The sequence below is a fragment of the Henckelia pumila genome, chromosome 2 (genome assembly GCF_033568475.1).
Source record: "Henckelia pumila isolate YLH828 chromosome 2, ASM3356847v2, whole genome shotgun sequence".
Taxonomy (NCBI): Eukaryota; Viridiplantae; Streptophyta; class Magnoliopsida; order Lamiales; family Gesneriaceae; genus Henckelia; species Henckelia pumila.
The window spans coordinates 131229976-131252699 of NC_133121.1; the positions used below are offsets into that span (position 1 = coordinate 131229976).

Sequence of the window (22724 nt, forward strand, 5' to 3'; positions counted from 1 at the left end):
TTTAATATTAATTTACTTATTTCTTCGTATTCTTATTGTACTTAATATTGATATGATCAATATATTTTAAAAATTATTTATTATTTATTTTATAGATTATTTTGTTTTCTATTATTTATTTATTGTTTTTGTTTATATATTAAGATTAGGTAATTATTTACACATAGTGGGGATATTTTGGTCATTACATGGTAATACAAAAAATTAATCCATACTGTTAAAATCATACCAAACATTATATATTTTATCCCACCATTATATTTATCCCTATCTCTCATATTTTTATCACTCTAATTACTAATCTTTTACTTATCATATCACACGTACCAAACGAAGCCTTCAAATAATAATAATCTCTACATTGTGGGCCGAATGCGGACTGGACGAGCCTATCATAATATATATCATGCATATCAAACACATGATAAGACATGAATGAATTATTAAAAATTAAACGCACTCAATTTAATTTTCTTGACCCCAATCCAAGCCTTTTCTTCTTATCTCTATTTCATCAAGAAAATTGTATTTCTTAAAATAATTTTGATCCTTATCCTTTTAATTTAGTCATATACTCAAAACCCCAAAAATCTCACTAATTCTTAAATACATGTTTCTTTTATTTAAGAATTTAATTTAATTTTTTTCAAAAAAACTTTTTTAGAGGGTGTTTGGCAGAGCTTAAAAGCTCTTTCAAACAGCTTATAAGCTGTTTTAGAGCTTTCAAGCTCTGAAATGTGTTTGGTAAAATTTTTTAAAAAACAGCTTATAAGCTATCAAAACAAGTTGTTTGACAGCTTATAAGCTGTTTTTAAAAAAATAAGGGGGATGTACTTTTAAAAAAAAAATTATTTTAATATTTTATCTCTCTAAAATATCCTTGAATATTTTAATAAATCTCCATCTTATCCTCCACTCATTAAATATTAAATATTATTTTAAAAAAATTACAAATCACATAAATTTTTCTAAAAGTAAAATATTAAAATAATTTTATTTTTTAATATAGGTTTATTCTAAAATTATTTTCGTATATATATAACTCGAAATATTATTTTCATAAAATTATATCCTTTTTTGTAATTTTGACAATAAAATGATCTTATAATACTAAACATATCAACATCTTTAAGTTGGTTAAAATAAGTTTACCCAAACACTTTAACAACTTATTTTTAAAATAAGTTCTAACAGCTTATAAGCTCATAAAATAGCTTTTAAGCTCTAAAAGCTTATAAGTTTTTTTTAATAAGTTTAGCCAGACACCTTCTAATCCACCTATCCACGAGCATAATTGTTCAATACATATTCTTTTAGCATTAATATTATTTTAATAGTTTAATGAATTTCGTTCTCCGTATGAATTTTTGTGGCATCATCTTCGATTAATTATATCAATACAACTCAAATATTTTAAAATTTACGTCAACTCAAATTTAATGATCACTCGTCTAATACGGACAAATATTACTCTCAACAATTATTATAATTTCTTTCTTTATTCTTCTTTTTTTTAAACATATTATCTAAATATATAAGGTATGATGATGATATACGATGATGATGATGGTAGTAATAGTAGTAGTAATAGACTAGTAGTAGTAGGATAAATGTTCATCGTGTTATAACATTGGGAAAAAAATATGACTATGCATGCCAAATTTACCGAATTCATCGTGTCACACTCCCTCCATTTGTCTTTTGGTCTGCCCCAAGTGAAGAATCCAAAATCGAAATATTATTTGTAACAAATAATATATATCTTATGGAGTATACTATACGAAAAGAATGTGCAAGGTCTCCATACTAATTCGTTAATTTATCATTTGATCATTAATTTGATGTCTATTACGTAAGTTTTATAATTTTCATATTGCCTTGGTCAATTGTAAAATTATTATATGATTCATATAAGTTTTGATAATAGGAAATTGTAATCTTGTCATTTTGTCATTTTATGATTTTGGTCATTTGTATGATAAAATTTCAGTTTTAGTCATGTAATTTTTTATTTTGAAAATTTTAGTATTTTTTAATTGGGAGTGCTGATGTGACATCAGCATCACATCAGCACTGCATTAATTTTATATCGGAGCCAAGTCGAAAAAAATGACTAAAATTATTAAAACAAAAAAATAAAAATAATAAACTAAAATTGAAATCTGATAACATAAAAGACCGATCAAAATTACAAATAAACAAGCATATTAGACCAAAAAACAATTTCCCCTTATGATAGTTATCATTTTCTCTAATCCTATAACATACAAATATCGATCTCATCATTATTTAACAGAAAAAAAAATTCCAAAACGACTCCATACTCCAAGAAATAATTACAAAACTTGATGAAACTAATAAATTTTTATTGAAAATATGATCATATGAACACGTACGTAACGCGTGCATTGTATCTTATACAATATAGTGCTCACATACTACTTTTGTTTTATAAGTGGATTGATTATTCGCAACATGTCTTCACCCACCCAATTAAGTGATCTGTCACTGTATATTTTTAATAGCTTGTGCTTAACGTGTCGCGTAGTGACATAATAATATTTTAATTAACTTTATTTGCTCGATAATCACAACCTTTCCACCAATCACAACGAGTCTACGGACGTAGATTAACCCATTAATTTTTCTCATAATCTCATGCTTAAATCCGTGGTCCCCCACCATGTTTGTTACCTAAAACCTTCCCTTTTTGAATGCATTGCAAATTTAAATAAATATAATTTAGGATTTATTTATAACACTAAAAAAAATTTAATTTAATTTTATATGCGACATGTAATCGACAAAATGGAATGAAATTTAGTGTTTATCCAGCAATTATAAGTGCGTTTCTTGTTCTTACGACGATGATGAAACCCACAGCTTCTATTTTAAATTAAACCTCGGGATAGTTACAATAATTTGTAGTTATAAATTTTTTAGCTAATTAATCTTTAAATATTTTCAACGGCAAGATTAGATATTGTTTCCACCAACTTTCATGCTGATTTTAAGCAAGTCCAAGGTTTTGTCAATGCGATGGCAATTATATCAAACAGCTGTGGTGCTCCTTTTTCTGTTGCCTTTTTTTCTTTTTAATTTAATTTAATTAAATTAATAAATCTTTGCAGGTTTCTAAATTCTAACTTCAAACCCCATCCACTCAATTTTCTAATATATCTAGTGGGAGCCATACACACACCAAAAGAAAAAAAAACAAAAACACACACACACGCATATTAATTATGTTTCTTACGAGACTCGAATGTATATCTATAGTAAAAAAATAAAATTTTTTCATAAATTGAGACAAGTCGAAACTTATCTAAAAATATTGACTCGTAAAATGATCCTACAAGAGCTTTTGTGTTGCATGTGTGTGAGATATTACTTATTAGTTATTATTAGTCCCTCATACCAAATTTTGTTAGTCATTTTTTTTCCGGTTATCTCAAATATAAGCATGCACCATATTTAATATATTTATATTCTTCTTGATACTAGCGACTTACATACGCAATGCGTGTGTTTGTTAATATATGTATTATTAAACTATAGAAGATAAAATATGATCCTCAAACAGTTAAATACATGGTGGGAGTTACTTTTCAAAATTTGAAAATCAACATATTTGATTTTTTAATTAAAAAATAATTTATTAGATGGAGGTAAATTTTAAAAATTCACTTAAAAGTACCAAAACAGTTACTATAACCTCCTCCTTTATTAAAAAAATAGATAGTAATAGATACCTCTGTTTTAATTTGAGATTTGTAATTAATTAAAAATTAGAAAGATAACAAACCATGAGTATAAGCACTGGTTAAATAAAAAGTAAAACTGGAAAGTTTTTTGTATATTTGATACTCTCAATGAATTTCTTTTAATCTCGGTGTAAATACTAAATAGCAACATGACTAGCTATATTATCAAGACAAATATCACATTTCCACCATAAAAATATTGATAGCTAGGCATTAGCTTCGGGATATGGTAGTAGTTATTTATGTTTTTAATTTCAATTTTTTTTAAAAGTTTCGTTTCGCAATATATTAGTTCAAATATCCGTAATAAATATGTTGATTTTTTTTATTTATATTTTTGTTATCGAGATAATATACATAAAATACAGAGTCGGTTCGATAAAGTACGTACTTTGTAGGCGACAAACATTAGTGAGTTAAAGGTGGGGTTTGAAGTTAAGTGTTAAACAATTGGTTAATTAGAATGCAATTTAATTACCATAATGTACTCATTATATATGATTGCAGTACAAAATATATATTATCACATCATTAAACAGAGTTTTATGCATTAAAAATGATTATGATTAACCACTAATCATTTGGTTGGGAAGAATTACTGTTATATATATATATATAAATGCCTAGATTTCAACATGCATATTGAATATAGTCTTTTATTATTATGTATATAATATATATATATATATATATAGACACACACGTGGGAAATGATAAATCATATTCTTTTTAATGGAAAAGATGTGTCCGGTTTTCTTTATGATTTTTCATGGAAATAATTTTTTTAATTAAAATATAAACTATCGAATGTTGAATGTGAAAATTATATTAATGCAATATGCGGCGCTTGATTGTTTTTGGAATTTCTATTGATGATATTATGTTACTTGAAAATAGTCTTATTGTTATGTAACCAAAAAAATATATATTTGCGTTTTTAAAACAATATATTTATTTACTTTTAAAAATATTACGTGTGTGACATTTAAAAGAAAATTGAAAATATAATGTGATTGGAGCGTAAGTGTCACATCAATAAAATTAGCATGCAGAAAACACAAGTGATACGTGTGCGTAATATTATTTATTAAAATAATTGATTTCGATAGTAGAATTATAAGTAGTTAAAATAAGAAATTGTAGTTAAAATAATTAAATAGGATAAATAAGTTACTATATTATTATTGTTGTTGTTATAATGTACATAGTAAGAGGTAAAACTAAAATCACTATTTTTCGTAAGTTAAAATTTTATTTTTTTTATTGCTATATTATTATTGTTGTTGTTATAATAATATACATAATTAGAGGTATAACTAAAAGCACTAATTTTCGGAAGTTAAAAATTTATAAACCAAAACAATCATTGGATGTGTTAAATTTGGATCCGATCAATTGGGCTCATCCAAAGCCCAATATCATTTCGGCAAATAAAAGCACCGGGCCTGATATGACATTATGACTAACGGAATAATGGGCCTGAGGGATGTTTATATGTGAACCGTACTGCTACTACGATTAAAAACTCGTTTTAAAAAAAAAAAAATCATCACCATTATTAAAATTTCCAATAATCGAATGGTTTTAAAAGCACGAATAGTACTTCCCCCTCCGTTTGATCATGTGTGACACTCTCTCTATCTCCATTATATAGATTTATTTTCCTATTTTCGATCGTCCAAACATAGAATCCAATGTATACGTTCAACGGTTAATGAGACACTATTTTAAGGTAGTACCAAAATCATAATTAATAATTTAATATTATAATGCTGATATGACAAAAAATATTTTTTTTATCATTTTATATTTTCTTTGTAATTTTAATGTTCGAGATAAGCAAGTGTGTCTCGAGGTCTACGCTCAAATCTCGTCGAGCGAGCAGATACTTTATATGATTGTAATTTGAATCAAAATTGTATTTATACTCTAAAAAAATAAAAAATAAAAAAATCGTTCAAAGTAATTTTCAATGTGTGGAAAATTAAACAAGCATGCATGTTTTCTTACACAAAAAGGAAAAATGTAATTTCTATTCCACACATTTTTATGCTCTAATCATCATAAATAACAGTATAACACGCGACACCAACACAAAATTTACATGATATAATGTATATTTTTAATTTTATGATGCAATAACTAACGATAACTAGTCAATAGGTCTAGCAGATCTAGACTCCTGTAGCTTTTTAAACAGAGCCTCACACTTGAACTTCTCTTTATAAACAAAACAAAATAACTAAATCCCAGAAAATAATAAGAGCCAAATCTTAGTGCCACTTCGAGATAGACAAACTTGTAAGCTTTTTCCAGAGAACTACAGCATGTCAATCACAAGGGAGAAGAGTAGTGGCCGCGAAGATGAACCTGTCTGTGGCACCAAATATATCGGCTAGCTGGGCAACTAATGCCTGACATGCAGGGCTCATTGGGGAGACTACTTCTGGAAGACGAGGCATGCATTCCGGAACAAATTCTAACTTCTTGTTGGATTGAGAGTACAAAAACAATACCGCCCGACAGAAAATAAATCTGCAAAGGTGAAACGAGGTACAGTTCTAAGCATGCACTCAATACAAACTATTTTCCTAACGTGAAATAGAAAAATTAAACATCCGGGGCCAATGTTATAACTTATAACATCACCAAAGTGGAGGAGGTGACTTTGCTTGCTATCTTGAATTTTTTGTTCCTTGGATTTTATGGTGAACGTTCATTAAAGCAAACTTCGGTGAGGATGATTCAAGCTAGACTACTAGGTCTCCATACAAGCTTCATTGCAAGTAGACAGTACAGAATATCCGCAAAAGAAACAAGAATTGTCGTACAATACAGGAATCAGTTATACCTTAAAAGTAGTCGCCTCAAGAATGGATCACTTAAAATTTGAGACCAGACAGGATCAAGATTGTCTGATGCTGCCAATAAAGACCCCCATTCATTTGATGAGGATTGGAGCAGCTTTTCAGCTTTATCGTACAGGTCCTGTTATGAAAGCATGTAAGCAAGAAGACCAAGACATGTTAAATAACCTGCAGGAGTGTTAATACTACTTCTACCACACCTTTCCGATGTCTGAGCCGGTAAAACCAAGCAATAAAACTAGAGACTGCAACGGAGCTGTGAGAAAACTGGTGAACAAGCTTCCACTGTGTTGACGACTCAATTCCACAGCAGGCAAAGGCAACGATATGGCAGGAGATAGGAGCATCGCAACCGGTTCTCCTTTTTCTGAGCCACTCATAGCCTGTTATTATTTAGTGCGTCAATTGATTTTTCCCAACAGCAAAACTAGTTGTAGATCAAGACTTGAAAAGCCTAATAGGTCGATGCAAAATAGTTCGAAATTTGGAATTCTCCTATGCCCAATGTGTATAATGGAAGTTCTGGCAAGGTAGCAAGTAGACTTCTTATTTTATTATGTTCTTCCACACAAATGCAATCCTCCACCATTTCGATGTGGATACATGGTAACAAGGTAACATAACAAAACCGATGACCCCCAGTTCGCAGTGTTTGCTCAAAAAAATGAAGAGCGTACTAACTGAAATTATAATAAAAATTTTGAGACACTTGTTAATGTTTTTCCAGGATCCAGCTAAAGACCATATCATATTACCTCGATTTGTGAACATTGAAGCATGCTACATTATTTTAATGAATGGGAATAAAGCTTAAACCAAAAGGTAAAAACAGCCAATCAATGGGGATACACCAGACAAGTTCAGACAAAAACATTGCATAACCACTGATTTGTCAAGAAAAAACCTGAAATTTCTAAGATACTTGCCTTGAATGATTTACTATTTTCGCTGTCAATGACCAAGAATAGGGGCCTTCTAGTGAAAGGCAATATATCAGAGGGATATATGCAGTTCATACCTGAAAAACAACACAATGATTCAGATTTAAGCATATGCATTCTTCATGAAAACTGAAGCTTAATGTGAGAAAATTAATGTCAGGCAGGACGACCATATTGTTGCTTTGAACAAAACTGAGCAAGGGACCAATTTTAGCCTCCATTACCATCCTAAACATCTATTCTGATAGGAGTAGAAGATGTGTATCTTGGAGTAGGTGTCCTACAAGCCACATCTGGCTGATTTTGTTGCCTATTCTCTGCATTTTAATTCAAATATACACTATATTTACCTAAATCACCATTACAATAAGTTCCCTTGAATATGCACTACCAAACCTCCAACTTTTTGTTTAGTTAGAACAGAATAGTTCTCCAATTAAACTTGACAAAGAGGAAATCATTAGGCAATGCATTATCATCACAATAAGAGTACAACACACTACCATTTCAGTACCTCCATGACCACGAGGCCCAATATGTAAGCAATCAGCACCACGAGCAGGGTGATCAAGTCCAGTGCTAAGATGACGAGAAGATGTGAGTTCGAAGTTGGTTGAATGAAACTGAAATCCCCTCGAAATGTTTTCAGAGTAGCCAGTAGAGCCAGCATGAGTTGGTGACGATACAGAATATGTGCTGCTTTCTATGGAAAATACATGATGTTAATAATTTTTTGCCACAGCGATGTAAGTTCTGCTACAGGAAATATATGAATTGGAACAGGAAAATTACAAGAATGGGTTTCAATACCTGAGGTTGAAAGGTATATTAAAAGAATTCCATCCGTAGAAAGCTCCTCACAAACTGTCCCTAGGACCTAACAAATACATGCAATGCCACATTCTTAAATGGATGGTTAGTAAAAAAAATGGCATGATTAGCTATGAATAATTTGAAGTAATCCCTAATATACTTGCAGAGAGCTTGAACCATTAATCAAATATTCACTATTACATCATACTTTTCTTTACTATGTAATCTGAAGAATATTCATATCATATGGGTTAAATTTGACCCCATGTGTAGATATAATAATTATTTCATCCATTACTATAACTTCTGAATATGACTTTATGCATAATGACGGGTTGCCTCAATAATTGGTATCAGGAAGAATATGAATATCTAATGACCGGTAAATTTAACAATGTGTTCCATTCGACTCTGTTTCGTGAAATTATTTTTTGTCTGATGCAACTCATTTGCAACATATTAATGACTAAGAAGAACCAAGTTGATGGTTAATACTTACTGCAATGAAATGGGTAACAGATGGGCGATATAAGATGGCTTTCCGCGGATTAGGTGGCAAAGTTGGATCAGTGATATCCTTATTCACACGACTAGGTCCTGAAGCCCCATTTTGACCAGTACCAGACCAAGGTCCAGTTGAGGTAGCTATGCTTGGCTGGTAAAATGAACCACCAGGTTCCCACTCCAAACATTGCAGCATTCTAAAAGTGTCGAGGGTGAGTTCAGAAAACTTGACCTGTTGGGCAAGGATAAGATGACAATGTGAAACCTATAGTTATCAAGTCTAGAATTAAAAATCTCGAGTACATATATATGTATGTATGTATCAAAAACCACATATTAAAGCGATCATGTTTTCCGTTGGAATAACAATTAAAGAGTGCAAACCTCGTTAGGATGGTAGCTGCATAGCAAGGCATCTCTCAGTTTTAGGCTTTTCTTCCCTTCCAAACCAATAGGGAGGAAATCTGGTTGAAGATCCAATACAACGCTGTATCTCAAAGGCCTGTTATTCATAAATGCTGTGTCAACTTTCAGCAATTTGACTATCTCTTGAATCACGAGCTTCCACTCTTTAAAGTCAGTTTCCTGAAAACATGTACAGAGGTAACTCAACATTAAAATCCACAAGCTTATATCATGATCCAGAATATCTGGTGAGCATCAATCAACATTTCTCACACAGCCTGATTCCGCATAACAAAGCAATGAGTCCATTCTCAAAAAACAGCTACCGGTAGCACATCAAGCGTTACTAACATAGAAGTAATAAGAACCTAATTCAGTACCTTACCAACCAAGTAAGTATAAAATTGTGTCCGCCGATTGCAGCCCTGAAAAATATGTAATTATATCCAGGTAGGTATTTCCCTATATATACCTGAACTAAATTGAAAGCAATTCTTAATGCATTTCAGCAGGGATTTTATGGTGCCAAAGATCTCGATGACTTATTACTGGCAAATTCTTGAAGGAAGTCTAGTCATGAAGCTAGTATCATGTATGCCTTCTCAAATCCAACGTCTTCGTGCATGCCATCACTAGACATTTGTCTCACACCTTCCAAAGCCTTTTGTGTTTTGCCCTATGTCACAAACCTGATGAGGCAGCTTGCAGGATTACAATTTTTTTTAAATGATGTAGGTGAAGTCAGGCATTCTCCAAAATTTGTGTGAAACAAACATCTTAGAAATACCTCATTTTTTTTGTTAGCCTAGCCATAATGACCTAGTTAATGCCTCCTTAATTCATGGCAGGTTATACTAAATTCCAATGACATTCTAGCTGAATTATGTAAACCACCAATTAGACAACCATATCCTACATAGACTTTCATCTCAAAGTGTATCATGTCATGGAAAGCACCTACACAATGAATTGCTGTCATATTCAGAAATCACAAAGTGCATACCACCATTGAGCACATTTAGAAATAGGCATTGGCAGCTATGTGTGTCAAAACTTGGCAAAGCTTATGACAATGACAAATTGATCCTTCACAATACAATAAAAATTGCTTGAACTTCAGTTAATTGAAGCACCATATCAAACAGTAATTGGTTCAGAGACACATCAGTTTAGACAATAAATTATATGTTCAACACAAAATTCATTTTTACACATAGATCCCGCATACTAAAACCATTCTACCATGAATCTGTGTCACGCCCGATAGTATATATTGCACATCAAGTACGTAGAGAAAATCACCTGAAATGTCCTCTTGCACTCGTCCAGTAACATTTTCAGCTGATTCACTAACTGATAAACTACCTCTCGGCGATTTAACACCAGGCAAACTGTCAGAAACCGAGCAATAAACCTCAGCTGTTTGCTAGCCAGATTTATATCTTGATGTAGACCATCCTTAAAATACTCCCTAGTCATAATTGCCTCATAAAATACGTAAGATTCTGACAAATAATTGGCCTCACTAGTCCTCATGTACTGTCCAAAATAGAGCTGTCCAATCCGTGATGCTATCTCCCCAATCTCCCATCTCTTCAACCCAGCCTCCACCAACTTTTGCCGATTCTCTTGTTGAAGCTTCCAGAGCTGAGTATAAACCTTAAAGACCTTGTAAAAGTATGTATCATATCTGGTGAAATAAATAGCAAGAATTATGACCTTTGATCCTAAGGTGAGGGGTGAGCAATAAAAAAATTTACAGCACGTAGTAGTAATCGACTTTAAACAGTGGAGCGAATCTAAGAGCCTATAATTAATATATTATATATGTAAAACCACTAGACTATAAATTCAGTATCTGGTAAATTACTGTTGTCTAACAATTGCAAAATCACTAACTTTGCCTTCATCTACTCTTCTGCATAATCTTGATTCACGAAAACCTGCTCCTCTTGATCTCCACTAAATCATGAAAATTCAGTTTTTGAACCTTAAAATGATCAATATATAGCCACAAGTGATTTTTCCACAGGGCTGGTATTTACTACATAGTACTAGGTACCGAACAAAGGAAGTCTGGTTGTTAGGATGGAATGAAGCTGGATACCTTGGCAGTGAAATCAGTAAATGGGTAAGCAAAGCAATCGTCACTTTCAAGTAAATATCAACTTCTAGTAATTTTTCAAAAGATTTGTGTTTCATATTTCAAATATCAAATCCCCTCCGCCCCCCTCATTTTGAATTCTGTTCCATTCCTACACATAGGTGAGTGTATACAAGCATGTAATGCACTCATCAAATCAAAATTTGAAGGCACCAGGGTAGACCAGAAATTTTGTTGAGAGCAAGCTAGTGTATTTTTGGGATGGACACTTGTTAGGTGAATGATCCAGAGCCGGAGCCCATACTTGAAAGATTTTTCTTCTAAGGGGACCTTAGAACCTCTCTAGTTTCTTAGTTAATGCATAATTGCTAGTGAAGTCAGTATAGGAGCTAACATTGCCCACTCCACATCTGACGTCTTCATGGCAAGTCCCGATGGTTTTACTCACTCAACAGTCTATAGTACACCTTAATTCAAATTATCATGTGAATATGCACTACAACAATGAAAATGATCTAATGGAAACCCTCTCCTATACTTGGTCACCACTCCCATACTTATGTTTCTTTATTTTCAAGGAGCAAACCAATATTATGCCATAAAAAAAAACAGAGAAGGGAACCTCACAAACTTATTACCGGCCCGATTTGCTTGCAGAGCCAATTTGCGTGTAACAAGGGTGGGCAAATTTTATATTTTTAAAGTAAATTATATAAACGTTGAATGGGATTGGCTGCACTGATCACATTTTCAGAATGATCCTGAATAATATTGAAGGCAAACGCACCATCTTCCAATATATCAAACAAAAGTCACCACCAAAAAAATCAAATAAATAAACAAAAAAGAAGGGAACTTGGGAGGTGATTTTGGGTTAACCTGGTGCGTTGATAATATGGCAAATCGCGGATCTTTGAGAACTTCTTGTCGGCTTTAGCCACCAGAGCCCAGTACACCTCGGTCACCGGTATATTACTATTACCGCTTCCACTCTGATGCTGATTCTGGGACATTTGACTTGTTTCAGGACAGCATCCAATCAAGGGATTCGATCAAAACACCCAGAAGAATTTCTAGTTCGATTCAACCAAAATATAGCAGTCAACTCATCAATACAATACAATTGTTAAAAAAATCAGCTGGAAAATTGGGTCGGAGGGGAGTTTCTATTACATCAGTGTTGGTGATTTCAAGAAAGAATGGGAAGAATTGGAAGTCAGAAAGATTTTGGGAAAATTAACTGATAGTGTGCTTTGTTGTGGAATTCTGATGTCATTATTATTACCAGCATCTTTGCACGCATCTTATGTCACTTGAAAATTTTTTTATACTTAATTTTAATAAAAAAATTTAATAAATTTATAATAATAAAAATATTTTTTTAAAAAAATAATCACTCTAAGTAGTTAAAACTTAAAACATCATCTATTCTATTAGATTTTTTTTATTTTATTAGTTTTTTTAAATAATTTCAATTTAAAAATAGATAAATAAAATGATTGTATTATATATTAAATAAAAAATTAAATAAAAACATAAAAATAATGGAGAGAAACAATTTTAGTGTGTGTGTGTTTTTAAATATATTTTAATATTTTGGCTTATCAAGATTGGTCTCTTGCATAATAATAGTAATAAATTTTTTTAGCATCATATTTTTAATTTAAAATAAAATATGAAAATAATTTTTAAAAAATTCGACATTCTAAATAAACAATATAAATAAATAATAAAAATTCCTGAGGCGGGTTTTAAGACACGGCATTTTTTAATTAAATTAAATCAATAATGTTTTTTTAGTAATTGTTCATATTTATATATTATTTTAAAGTTTTCAATCAAAAGACTTCATTTGAGATATCATTTCATGCATTATATAAAGTATTTAACTAGATTTTTCCCGATGTCAAAAAAAAAACTAGATTTTTCTCATAACTTATTTTTTTATTGGAAAAACCCGAAAGAAAATAATTAATTTGTTATTGCATGCAACTTATCTCGGAGATGTAAGTATTCTGATTTAAAACTTTTAATATATATATATATATATAAAAGCTGAGTTTTTACTAAATATAGTAATTTCCCCCCAAAATATAATTACTAAAAAAGGAAATCATATTAATTAATGCTATATATATATATATATATATAATGAGGATGATGATTTTTTATTCAAAATTTAATAAGATATTATCATTATTTTGAATTTTAATTAGTTGTTTTGTGTGTAAAAATATCCATAATTACTATATATGATAATATGTCAATTTTTGGTTCACAAGCATTGTGTAATGATCACGAAATTACCATAAAAAGTTCCGGCCCAAATTATTAGTTTTAAAAGGAAATAATAGCTAAATTATTGGACAATAAATTACCATCAATTTAAATAAGGCAGTCGTATAATATGTACATTAAATTAACATTAATTTAAGCAAAACTATCATATACCATGTATAAATTTTGTACACCATTTTAAGTCTTCTGAGTTACATTCTTAATTTTTCTTGAATTTAAACCAGTATTTTGGTATGCATGCGAAAATTTCCATAAACACTAAACATTATCATAATGAATTTATTTAACTAAATAACCATTGTTTGACCATGATTTGGAAATATAACCTTCTCAATTTTTTTTTTTTGTTCTGTTTTTGCATTTTCTTTGTATTTGAAGGTCATTTTGCAATTTTTTTTTGAAGGAAGGTCATAAATCAAAAAATTTCGTTGACCAAGGTCATTTTTCAAACTCTCTCACATTATAATATACTAATTTTTTGTTCAAAATTTGATTTGATTTTATCACTAATTTTATCATTCATTAAAGCTCATAATTTTGCTTCGTTTAGATTGATTCACATTTTCATATTTGATGTCACAAAAATAATTAGTTCAAATTTACTTAATTAAGAGAAATTTGATTTGCCAAAAATAATAATAATAAATAGATATTAAATAATAATTTAAATATAATAATATATCAATTTTCAATTCAAAATTTACTGTGTCGTTGACATAATTTAGAAAGTATAATTTGTTTACACAATAATAATGTTATAAGAGGGAAAGAGATAAATATCAACTCTATACAAATTTTTTATACAACAATAAACGCCTGGAAAGTTTGTTTCTGTTCAAATTTTGTATATTTATGATGATTTTTTATTTAAAATTTGAAATTTAATCGGATATTATCATTATTTTGAATTCCAATTAGTTTTTTGTGTATAAAAATATTCATAAATAATATATATGATAATATACCAATTTTTAGTTCAAAATTGGATAAAATGTTGTATTTAAAAAAAATTAAAATAATTTTGTTTCTCCATATATATGTGAAAAATAAATTTTATATACATAATACTGTCTCAAATTTCAGTTATTTTTTTTACATTCTTAGTTAAAATTTTCATAAATACAATCTATTAATATATAAAAGCACAGTTTTTGTCATATATAAAAAGTTTCGGCCCAAATTATTGGTTAAAAAAAGAAATAAAAGCTGTAATTACTGGACAATAAATTACCATCAATTTAAATAAGACAGTCGTATACTATGTACATTAAATTACCATCAATTTAAGCCAAACTATCGTATACTGTGTACAAATTGTGTACACTGTTTTAAGTCTCTTGAGTTAACTTTTTAAATTTTTTTGAAATTTAAACCAATATTTTGGGTGGTTTTATTATTTGAATTCAAATAAGAAAGACCAACATACTGAAATTTAATGAGATAACCGAGAAATAGCTATAAATAATCCAACAATGCACAAATTCAGTACTACACATTCGGTCAAATTTCATCTCCCAAATCTCAAATCACATTACAAATTTGAAAATGCCTCCACTGTTCACACTACAAATGTTGTTTTCTTACTTTGGGATCGAGAGTGTATGAGACTTATAGGAAAGACAACCAGATTCATGGATTCTTTGGCATATATACTGTAATGAAATTGCGTAAAAATTTTAAAAGGCAATCTTATCTGAAAAAATTTAAAGTTTATTCACATCACAATCATTAAATTTTATTTAGAGTTTCAATACATTGAAGCAGAGAATAAACACAACCCAACGTCTACCAGATTTAAACAACCCAACCATATTTTCACAACTTAAGTATCAAGGATCAATTTTTATCTCATGTTGAATTTCTTTTGAAAAAACCCGTTTTTAGTCATTGTCAGTTGTATATCGTTGTATCCAGAGTTAATCCTAAAGGTCTAAATTTTTTTATATGTGATAGTGATAGTAACAACAAAAATTCAACGATCAATGTTGTATTTAAGGAGTTTTTTAGAATATAATTTTTTTTGTTGATTGCTTGATTTATAATATTTTTATTTGTATTTTAAATATCTATAAAATTTTTCATAGTAATTATTTTTTAATAATACCATCCCGTGCATCGTACGGGTGGAATACTAGTTGATATAAAATTTTAGTTTCTTAATTTTTTTAAATTTTTTAAATTATTTTTTATAAAATAAATAAATTGGGATAGATTATGCCTGCCATGATGGACAATTTAGAACAATGATCACAATAAACAATTCAATTTTCTAAACTGGCTCAATTAGCCGATGACCCAACAATAAAGTCAATGGGTGAAAGAATTGTAATTTTGCTTGAATATATGCGTTTTTTTTATGTGCATTTAGTCATTTAGGTACTTGAGTTGTTAAATTTCAGTTTATTCATTCATTTGTTATTTTTTGTAATTTCAACAATAATATTGATGTGGCATGCAAATTTCAATGTTATTTTGACACCATGTTAGTAGTAGTATCGCATTAGAAAAATGACTAAATAAAATTTTAAAAAATTAATGGATTAAACATGAAATTTGACAACATAGATCATAAAAATAACGGAGTAACAAATATATAACACCGAAATTCTGAATTTTCCTTAAGGAGCCTAAATCGCGTGAAAAATAATATGAGCATATATATTATAAGACGGTCTCACTAATCTATATTTGTGAGATTGTTCAACCTGGTCTATACATGCAATGAAAAATAATACATTTGATATAAGAATAATATGTTTCATAGATCAGATCGAATTGAAAATTCATTTTACAAAATAAACACATGAAGACGGCCTCACGTGAACTCTTGCATTCTATTGGAATAAAACAACATATTATCATTTCAAATTTTTATTCAAATTTTTATTGAAACAACATATTATCATTTCAAATCTATACCTAAAATAGGGCACAATTACATGTCACTCGCCATATATTATAATATAAAAAAAAATTAAAAGTCGTATAAAATTTTGTTGGAATTTACCACAAAACTAACTCCAACTTTAACTTTGAACAATGATATGTATATCATTTGGAAATCTCTCACTCACATTAGAATAAATGAATTTTATTTGTAAACTTTCAGAGCAATTACTTCTAGCCCAACAAGAAATTAATGGATACCATTATATTTCTTTCTTGTGTTTATGCTTTCTTGAATCTGTTTTCTTCTACACAGTGAGAATTTTCAGATTCAACAAGGGATACACATTAGAACTCTTGAGAGAATCAAGAGAGTGTGATCGAAGAATAAATCTCAATCACGGTTACGGTTGTGAATCTGATTCATATGTAGTTCTATAAAATATACTGTGTATTGTTCCAATTTTGACAACCAATAAAATGGTTGTTGTTTTTCTGTGGATGTAGATTCTTGCAAGAGGATCGATTCGAACACGTATTTTCTGGTGTTATTTCTTTATCATTACTGTTATTGAGTGTGAATGAGTTCTTATCAGCGAGTAGTGTACTGTACAGAGGTGATCCTTTTGTGCATGTGACTAAGATTTGAGATTGTGCATTGCTGAATTGGCTTAAGAACCAACACAATACTATGTGAAATATTATTGCTTGTTTGCATAAACTGTAGGAGCAATAAAAATATAAGCTCGTTGTCACGGAATTAGCTATTCTAAGATCACATGTGACATTTGCTCCTTAAATTTGCCCCTTGCGAGTACTAGCAAAGCAGTCGTTGTAATCTTCTAAGTTCACATGCGATCTTTGCTCCTTAAATTTGCCCCTTGCGAGTACTAGCAAAACAGTCGTTGTAGCACAAGTGTGTGTGCAACTTTTACAGCGCAAGTGTGTGTGTCAAGTGTTTGCAAAAGACATTTGAGAATGATTTGTATTGTTTTCAACTTGGTGATTTACAAATCAGGAATCCACTTTTTATAATAAGACTTTCTACAATGAATGACTAAAATCTTTTTAATCCGACGATGGAGATTAACTCTCGAAAAACTTCTTATATCTACACAAGTCTAGATGTTTCAATCTACATGATTTTATACATGTCTTTTATATATACACATGAATTCTAGAGAGATCTAATCTTGAATGTTCTAGAATTTATGATCTCCACAATGCAACACACTTAAAGATTTATAGAATGCATATGAATATGTCGATTGTGATCTTCCTTGCTTCTTTTGTTTTTGTTCCTAAAGGAATAAGTTGACTACCTCTATTTAGACGAGACATATGGGGTTAACATACAAAGTAGAATCTTCAATTATGTTTTTTAATTTTTTTTATCAATCAATTATTTTCACTTGAACCGCTTTTTCTAATGTTCAAACAAGTGTATTGTATTTTATTTAATAATCTCTAAATTATTATAGATGAAAAACAAAAAGAAAAGAAAAGAAAAAGAAACACAATTTTCTAAAACATTTCTTAATCCCACCAAACTCCCCTTTTACTCTGTCTAGCTCTCAGCTAAGCTACACCAAACAATTTTAAGCAAAATCAATCATTATTGACAAGTACATAATAATAAGGGGGGGGGGGGGGGGGGGGGAAGGAAAAAAGAAAAAGGATGACACCTACTTCTCAACTGATAAATTGACATAAATCTCCAAGCATTCTTAGCCTGAATTATTGTTCCATCGCTTTCGATTGTGGGGGCAAACCGGCATTTTTTTTTGTGGGGGGGATTTCTTCTTGAAAATCAATACACTCCCCGCATCAAAATCGATCAACTAACGTGAAGTAAGTAAATCGAACTCGACCACTTGACACATATTTAATTATTTTACTAGTAAATATGACGACGTTTTACTTGTAATTAAGGTTTTGCAAATATTTTAGGGGGGGAAAAGAATAATCATTTTATTTTGTCAATCATATATGAAAAATGCTAGATGTACACCTTGTAGTGTACACCTTGGTTTACACACTTACTTAAAATTTTTCTAATTTTCCTCATTAATTGCAAAATACCCATGATAAGAAATAAATATCTAGTTAATCAAGGAAAATTTTATAATGAATAAGGAAGGATGTAAACCAAGGTGTATACCGAGATCTACATCTAGCATTACTCATCATATATATAGTATTAGTAGTTTTTAATTTCTCAAAGAAGCTCGACCGACATTCTCTCTATGGTCAACATCTCGAGTAAATGAAGATGGGAGAAATAAAGGTTTAAAAGTAACGCCAATAAAAATAAAGTGAAAGTATACGAGGACCATATCATACTGTATATTTGAGGAAACAAAATTCTTGTCCATATATATAGAGAGAGAGTTCGAACAATGCATATAATATTAAATATATAATAATGATGCATTTGCCAAGAACTGTGAGACCATAAAGTGGAGTTGGGCCATCATAAAATGGAGATAATAATAAGCTTTACGGAGTAATATTATACTAAAAAAAAACGTGATTCCCATATGTTTTTAAAAAGTCCCATAAATCAAGATTCTAATTTTGTCGAGAGAATACCGAAAATAAAATAATGATTCTCTGTGCATTCGTGGTGGAGCCAAGCTCTATAAACTTTTTAAATGTAAAGAAACGAAATCAAATTTGTAATCGTACATATCATGTTTAAATTTATTTATAGAAATATATATGTATATATAGGCCGAAAAGTTTGATTGTATTATTATTTCTTGCCAAATTAAAATTGATATGGTTAATGCTACATGTATACAAAGTTTTACATGTTGAATTACACATGAAACTTAAAATTATATGATTATTTTACAAAAAAATCTAAAAAAATACATGTAAGATAATTGTAATATATAACTTAATATATAAAACCGTGTGTACATGTAACATTATCCAATATATCTACGAACCAACAACTTTCACTTTCACTTTAGTTTCCTTCCATTCCAAGTCCTCTAATCTTAACTTGCATTCTTCTCAACTTCCAGTTTCCTAACATCACCAAACCCCGGAAATTTGTTGAACACATTGGAAATTTCATCCGCAGGTTGTCGAAAATATTGTTCGAAACACACAAATTCAGCTAGGCAGACATGGGTTCGGTGGGGAATTCGAATCCTTGGGCACCATTCGACAACTACAGAGACTGCTCACAGGGGATTTGCAGCAGATTCTGCCTCCAGTTTTGCTACACGATCTTCCCTCCGCCGCCGTCGGACGATTCGACTCCTTTCTCCCCTCTGATCATCGCCATAATCGGCGTCCTCGCCAGCGCCTTTATCTTGGTAAGTTACTACACCATTGTGACAAGATACTGCAGGAGAAATGATCACACCGCAAGAGTAGAGAATCAAGAAAACCGAGACGAAGCCGGTGGGGAGCACTGGCAGGCTGCGTCGGGTGGATTGGATGAATCACTCATCAAGACCATCACGGTTTGCAAGTATCAAAAAGGCGATGGCCTGATCGAAGGGACAGAGTGTGCAGTGTGCCTCGGTGAATTTCAAGAAATGGAGTCTTTGAGGCTTCTGCCAAAGTGCAGCCACGCCTTTCACTTGCCTTGTATCGACACATGGCTTAAATCCCACTCGAGTTGCCCCTTGTGTCGTGCCGGGGTCTATTCGTCTTTGCCACATCCGACTACACCGATGCAGCAGAGTAGTAGTAATAGTAGTACTAGTCAAGTTTCATCGGGTTTAAACATGAGTTCTTATGAGATTCAGCCACGCAGTGACCTGATCCTAGTGGTGGATAGTCAAGAATTAGAAAGGGTTTGTGTTAGTTTTGTTAGTGATGATGGTGTATCTCCAATTCCAAAGAGCCCGATATTTCAAGAAAGTTTGAATTCGAGTGGTATTGTAGAAAGTGTGAGACGGATTCAGAGATCGGTTTCTTTTGGGGCGTTTTCGAGTGAACGACGTTATCTGATCCCCGATATAATGAAAATTGATGGAGGTGATGAAGGTTTACAAGTAAAGAGTAATGAATCTTGGAGGGCTATTGGTTCCTCAAAGGGGAGAAGTCATGAAGTTGGATTGAAAAGGTCTGTTTCCAGTGACAGATTTTTGTTGACAGTTCAACACAAAGGCAAGAATTCTATGTTCCCTACCAATTGAAGTTACAAATCTCAACACAAATTGTTCTAATTATTTGTACAAATGTTGAAATTTACAAATACAAAGGAAATTATATATTGGCCTGATTTTCTTTTCAATTTCTTGGAAAAACTAAGAAGGTTGGAACACATATGAAGTCATAAAGGTTTTAGGAGGAATAACGGATACGGCTTTGTTGCGGCAAAAAAAACACACACACACATATATATATATATATATATAATATATATATATATATATAATATTGAGATATCAGTACAACTTTGTATTTTCAAGAATTAATGAATACATAAAATAAAGGAAAGATAGGAAAGATAACAGTGTAAATTTTATTTAATGATTTGATTGGTGCGAGATATATATTTAATCAAAACACCAAATTGCATAGGAAAAAAATGATGAGATTGTATTATTATAAACAATCCATCAAAGGGAATTGCACAGCCTCAAACAAAATAAATAATTGAGTTGATCTGATGGCTCCAATTTAAAAATGTATAATTAAATTCTAATATGTGAAGTGAGCTATATATAAATATTTTTTAGAAGATTAGGAAAAAGGCTAGTATACAAAATGGAAATTGTTCGGAGTTCGGACTAATTCTATAAACCGTTCTCACGGTCAAACCTGTAATCAAAGAACTATATATAAAGCTATATATGTTTTAGAAAAATGATACATCGTCCGAGTGATCGTATAGTTGAAGTACGTACATTTATATTGATTTTAGTTATAGATAAAGCAATCTACATTTATTTATTCATATATTACGTACTTCTAAATCATGATGCATGCATGTTGCGAAATAAATTGTCTAATTAGAACAATTCATTTTATGGGCCGGACGTTACCAATTGGTTGATGAGATTAGATAAGATAAATCTGAAAATGTAATTCATAAATCAAGAAATGGCCATATTTTTTTTTTTTTTTTTTTACTGTATGTTAATGAAAGATATTAATTATTAATTATATATAATACTCACAATATATAAGAGACAATTAAACATACAAACATACGTTCGAGAAGTTTAGTTTTGAAGTGAATAAAGTCATGCTAATTAAATCGTTGGAATAATGCATGGTTTTAGCTATCAATAATAAAATGTAAAACTCCCAAGTCGCATGGGCTTTTTTAAATAATTAATATAAAAATAAAAAATTATAAAAATATACCATGTTATAAAATTTTATGGAAGTATGATAATCCGGGACATACCATCCCGGATTTGGCAGGTTTTTGCCATGGTTGGCAGGGTGGCATATTCCAATTTTCTTTCTTTTTTTTTTTTTTTAATTTTCAATTATTAAATAAATAAATAAATCTTAGTCAATATATTTAATTAAAAAATAAAGTATTTTAAAGACCAATAAAATAATTATCATAAAATGAAAATCATACCATTTATTTTATTGTTCTTATGTTTCATAAATTAATTTATGAAATAAATTTTAAAATAATTAGAGTTAATTTTATTAATTAACTCTAATTAATATAAATATTAAGTATTGTATTATCATTACTAATATGAGTATATAAAGTACAAAAAAGTTCATTTAGCTTTTTTAATATTATTATCGTGGTTTTATTTAATAATATTTTGAATTAAAAAATACTAAAAATTATAAATTTTAATTTTTCATAAAACATAATAATTAATTTAATCTAAAAATATTTTTTTCTTTTAAAAATAGAGAAATTATTACACAATGAATTATGAAAAGTTTAATTTTTTTTTGGCCAATAAAGGGTTTTTGGATAGAACAAGAAAACAAAAAAAAAAAAAATCGAGTTAATTCACTAAATAAAATAATATTTAATTTTAAAAACTTGATTTATAATTTTAATTAAAATTATTTAATTGATTTAATATTAAAGTTATGCTATTTATTAATTTTAATATAAAAAAACTTGAGTTAAATTTATTTAATTGAGTTAATATTAAATTTATTTTAACCAAATATTATTTTATTTAGTGAA

General features: G+C 30.0%; 2 protein-coding genes across 2 annotated transcripts; one reads left to right on the forward strand and one right to left on the reverse strand.

Annotated features, from left to right (window-relative positions):
• Positions 1-5777: 5777 nt before the first annotated feature.
• Positions 5778-12667, reverse strand: LOC140882215 (uncharacterized). Its single transcript, XM_073288062.1, has 10 exons — positions 12278-12667; positions 10597-10984; positions 9274-9474; positions 8885-9121; positions 8383-8449; positions 8087-8275; positions 7558-7649; positions 6832-7014; positions 6616-6752; positions 5778-6299 (listed from the first exon to the last, which is right to left on the reverse strand). The coding sequence occupies exons 1-10, from the start codon at positions 12409-12411 to the stop codon at positions 6095-6097; spliced, it is 1833 nt and encodes a 610-aa protein (XP_073144163.1). The 5' UTR covers positions 12412-12667; the 3' UTR covers positions 5778-6094.
• Positions 12668-19559: 6892 nt separating this feature from the next.
• Positions 19560-20795, forward strand: LOC140884585 (RING-H2 finger protein ATL52-like). The gene is made up of 2 exons (XM_073291376.1): positions 19560-19673; positions 19714-20795. The coding sequence occupies exon 2, from the start codon at positions 19720-19722 to the stop codon at positions 20740-20742; it is 1023 nt and encodes a 340-aa protein (XP_073147477.1). The 5' UTR covers positions 19560-19673; positions 19714-19719; the 3' UTR covers positions 20743-20795.
• Positions 20796-22724: the final 1929 nt, after the last annotated feature.

Coding starts and splice junctions, on each gene's coding strand:
- LOC140882215 (XM_073288062.1), bottom strand. CDS start 12,411: ATGTCCCAGAATCAGCATCAGAGTGGAAGCGGTAATAGTAATATACCG. Junction 8,276..8,382: donor AATATACCTTTCAACCTCAG/GTATTGAAACCC, acceptor TATTTTCCATAG/AAAGCAGCACATATTCTGTA. Junction 6,300..6,615: donor TTGAGGCGACTACTTTTAAG/GTATAACTGATT, acceptor TCACCTTTGCAG/ATTTATTTTCTGTCGGGCGG.
- LOC140884585 (XM_073291376.1), top strand. CDS start 19,720: ATGGGTTCGGTGGGGAATTCGAATCCTTGGGCACCATTCGACAACTAC.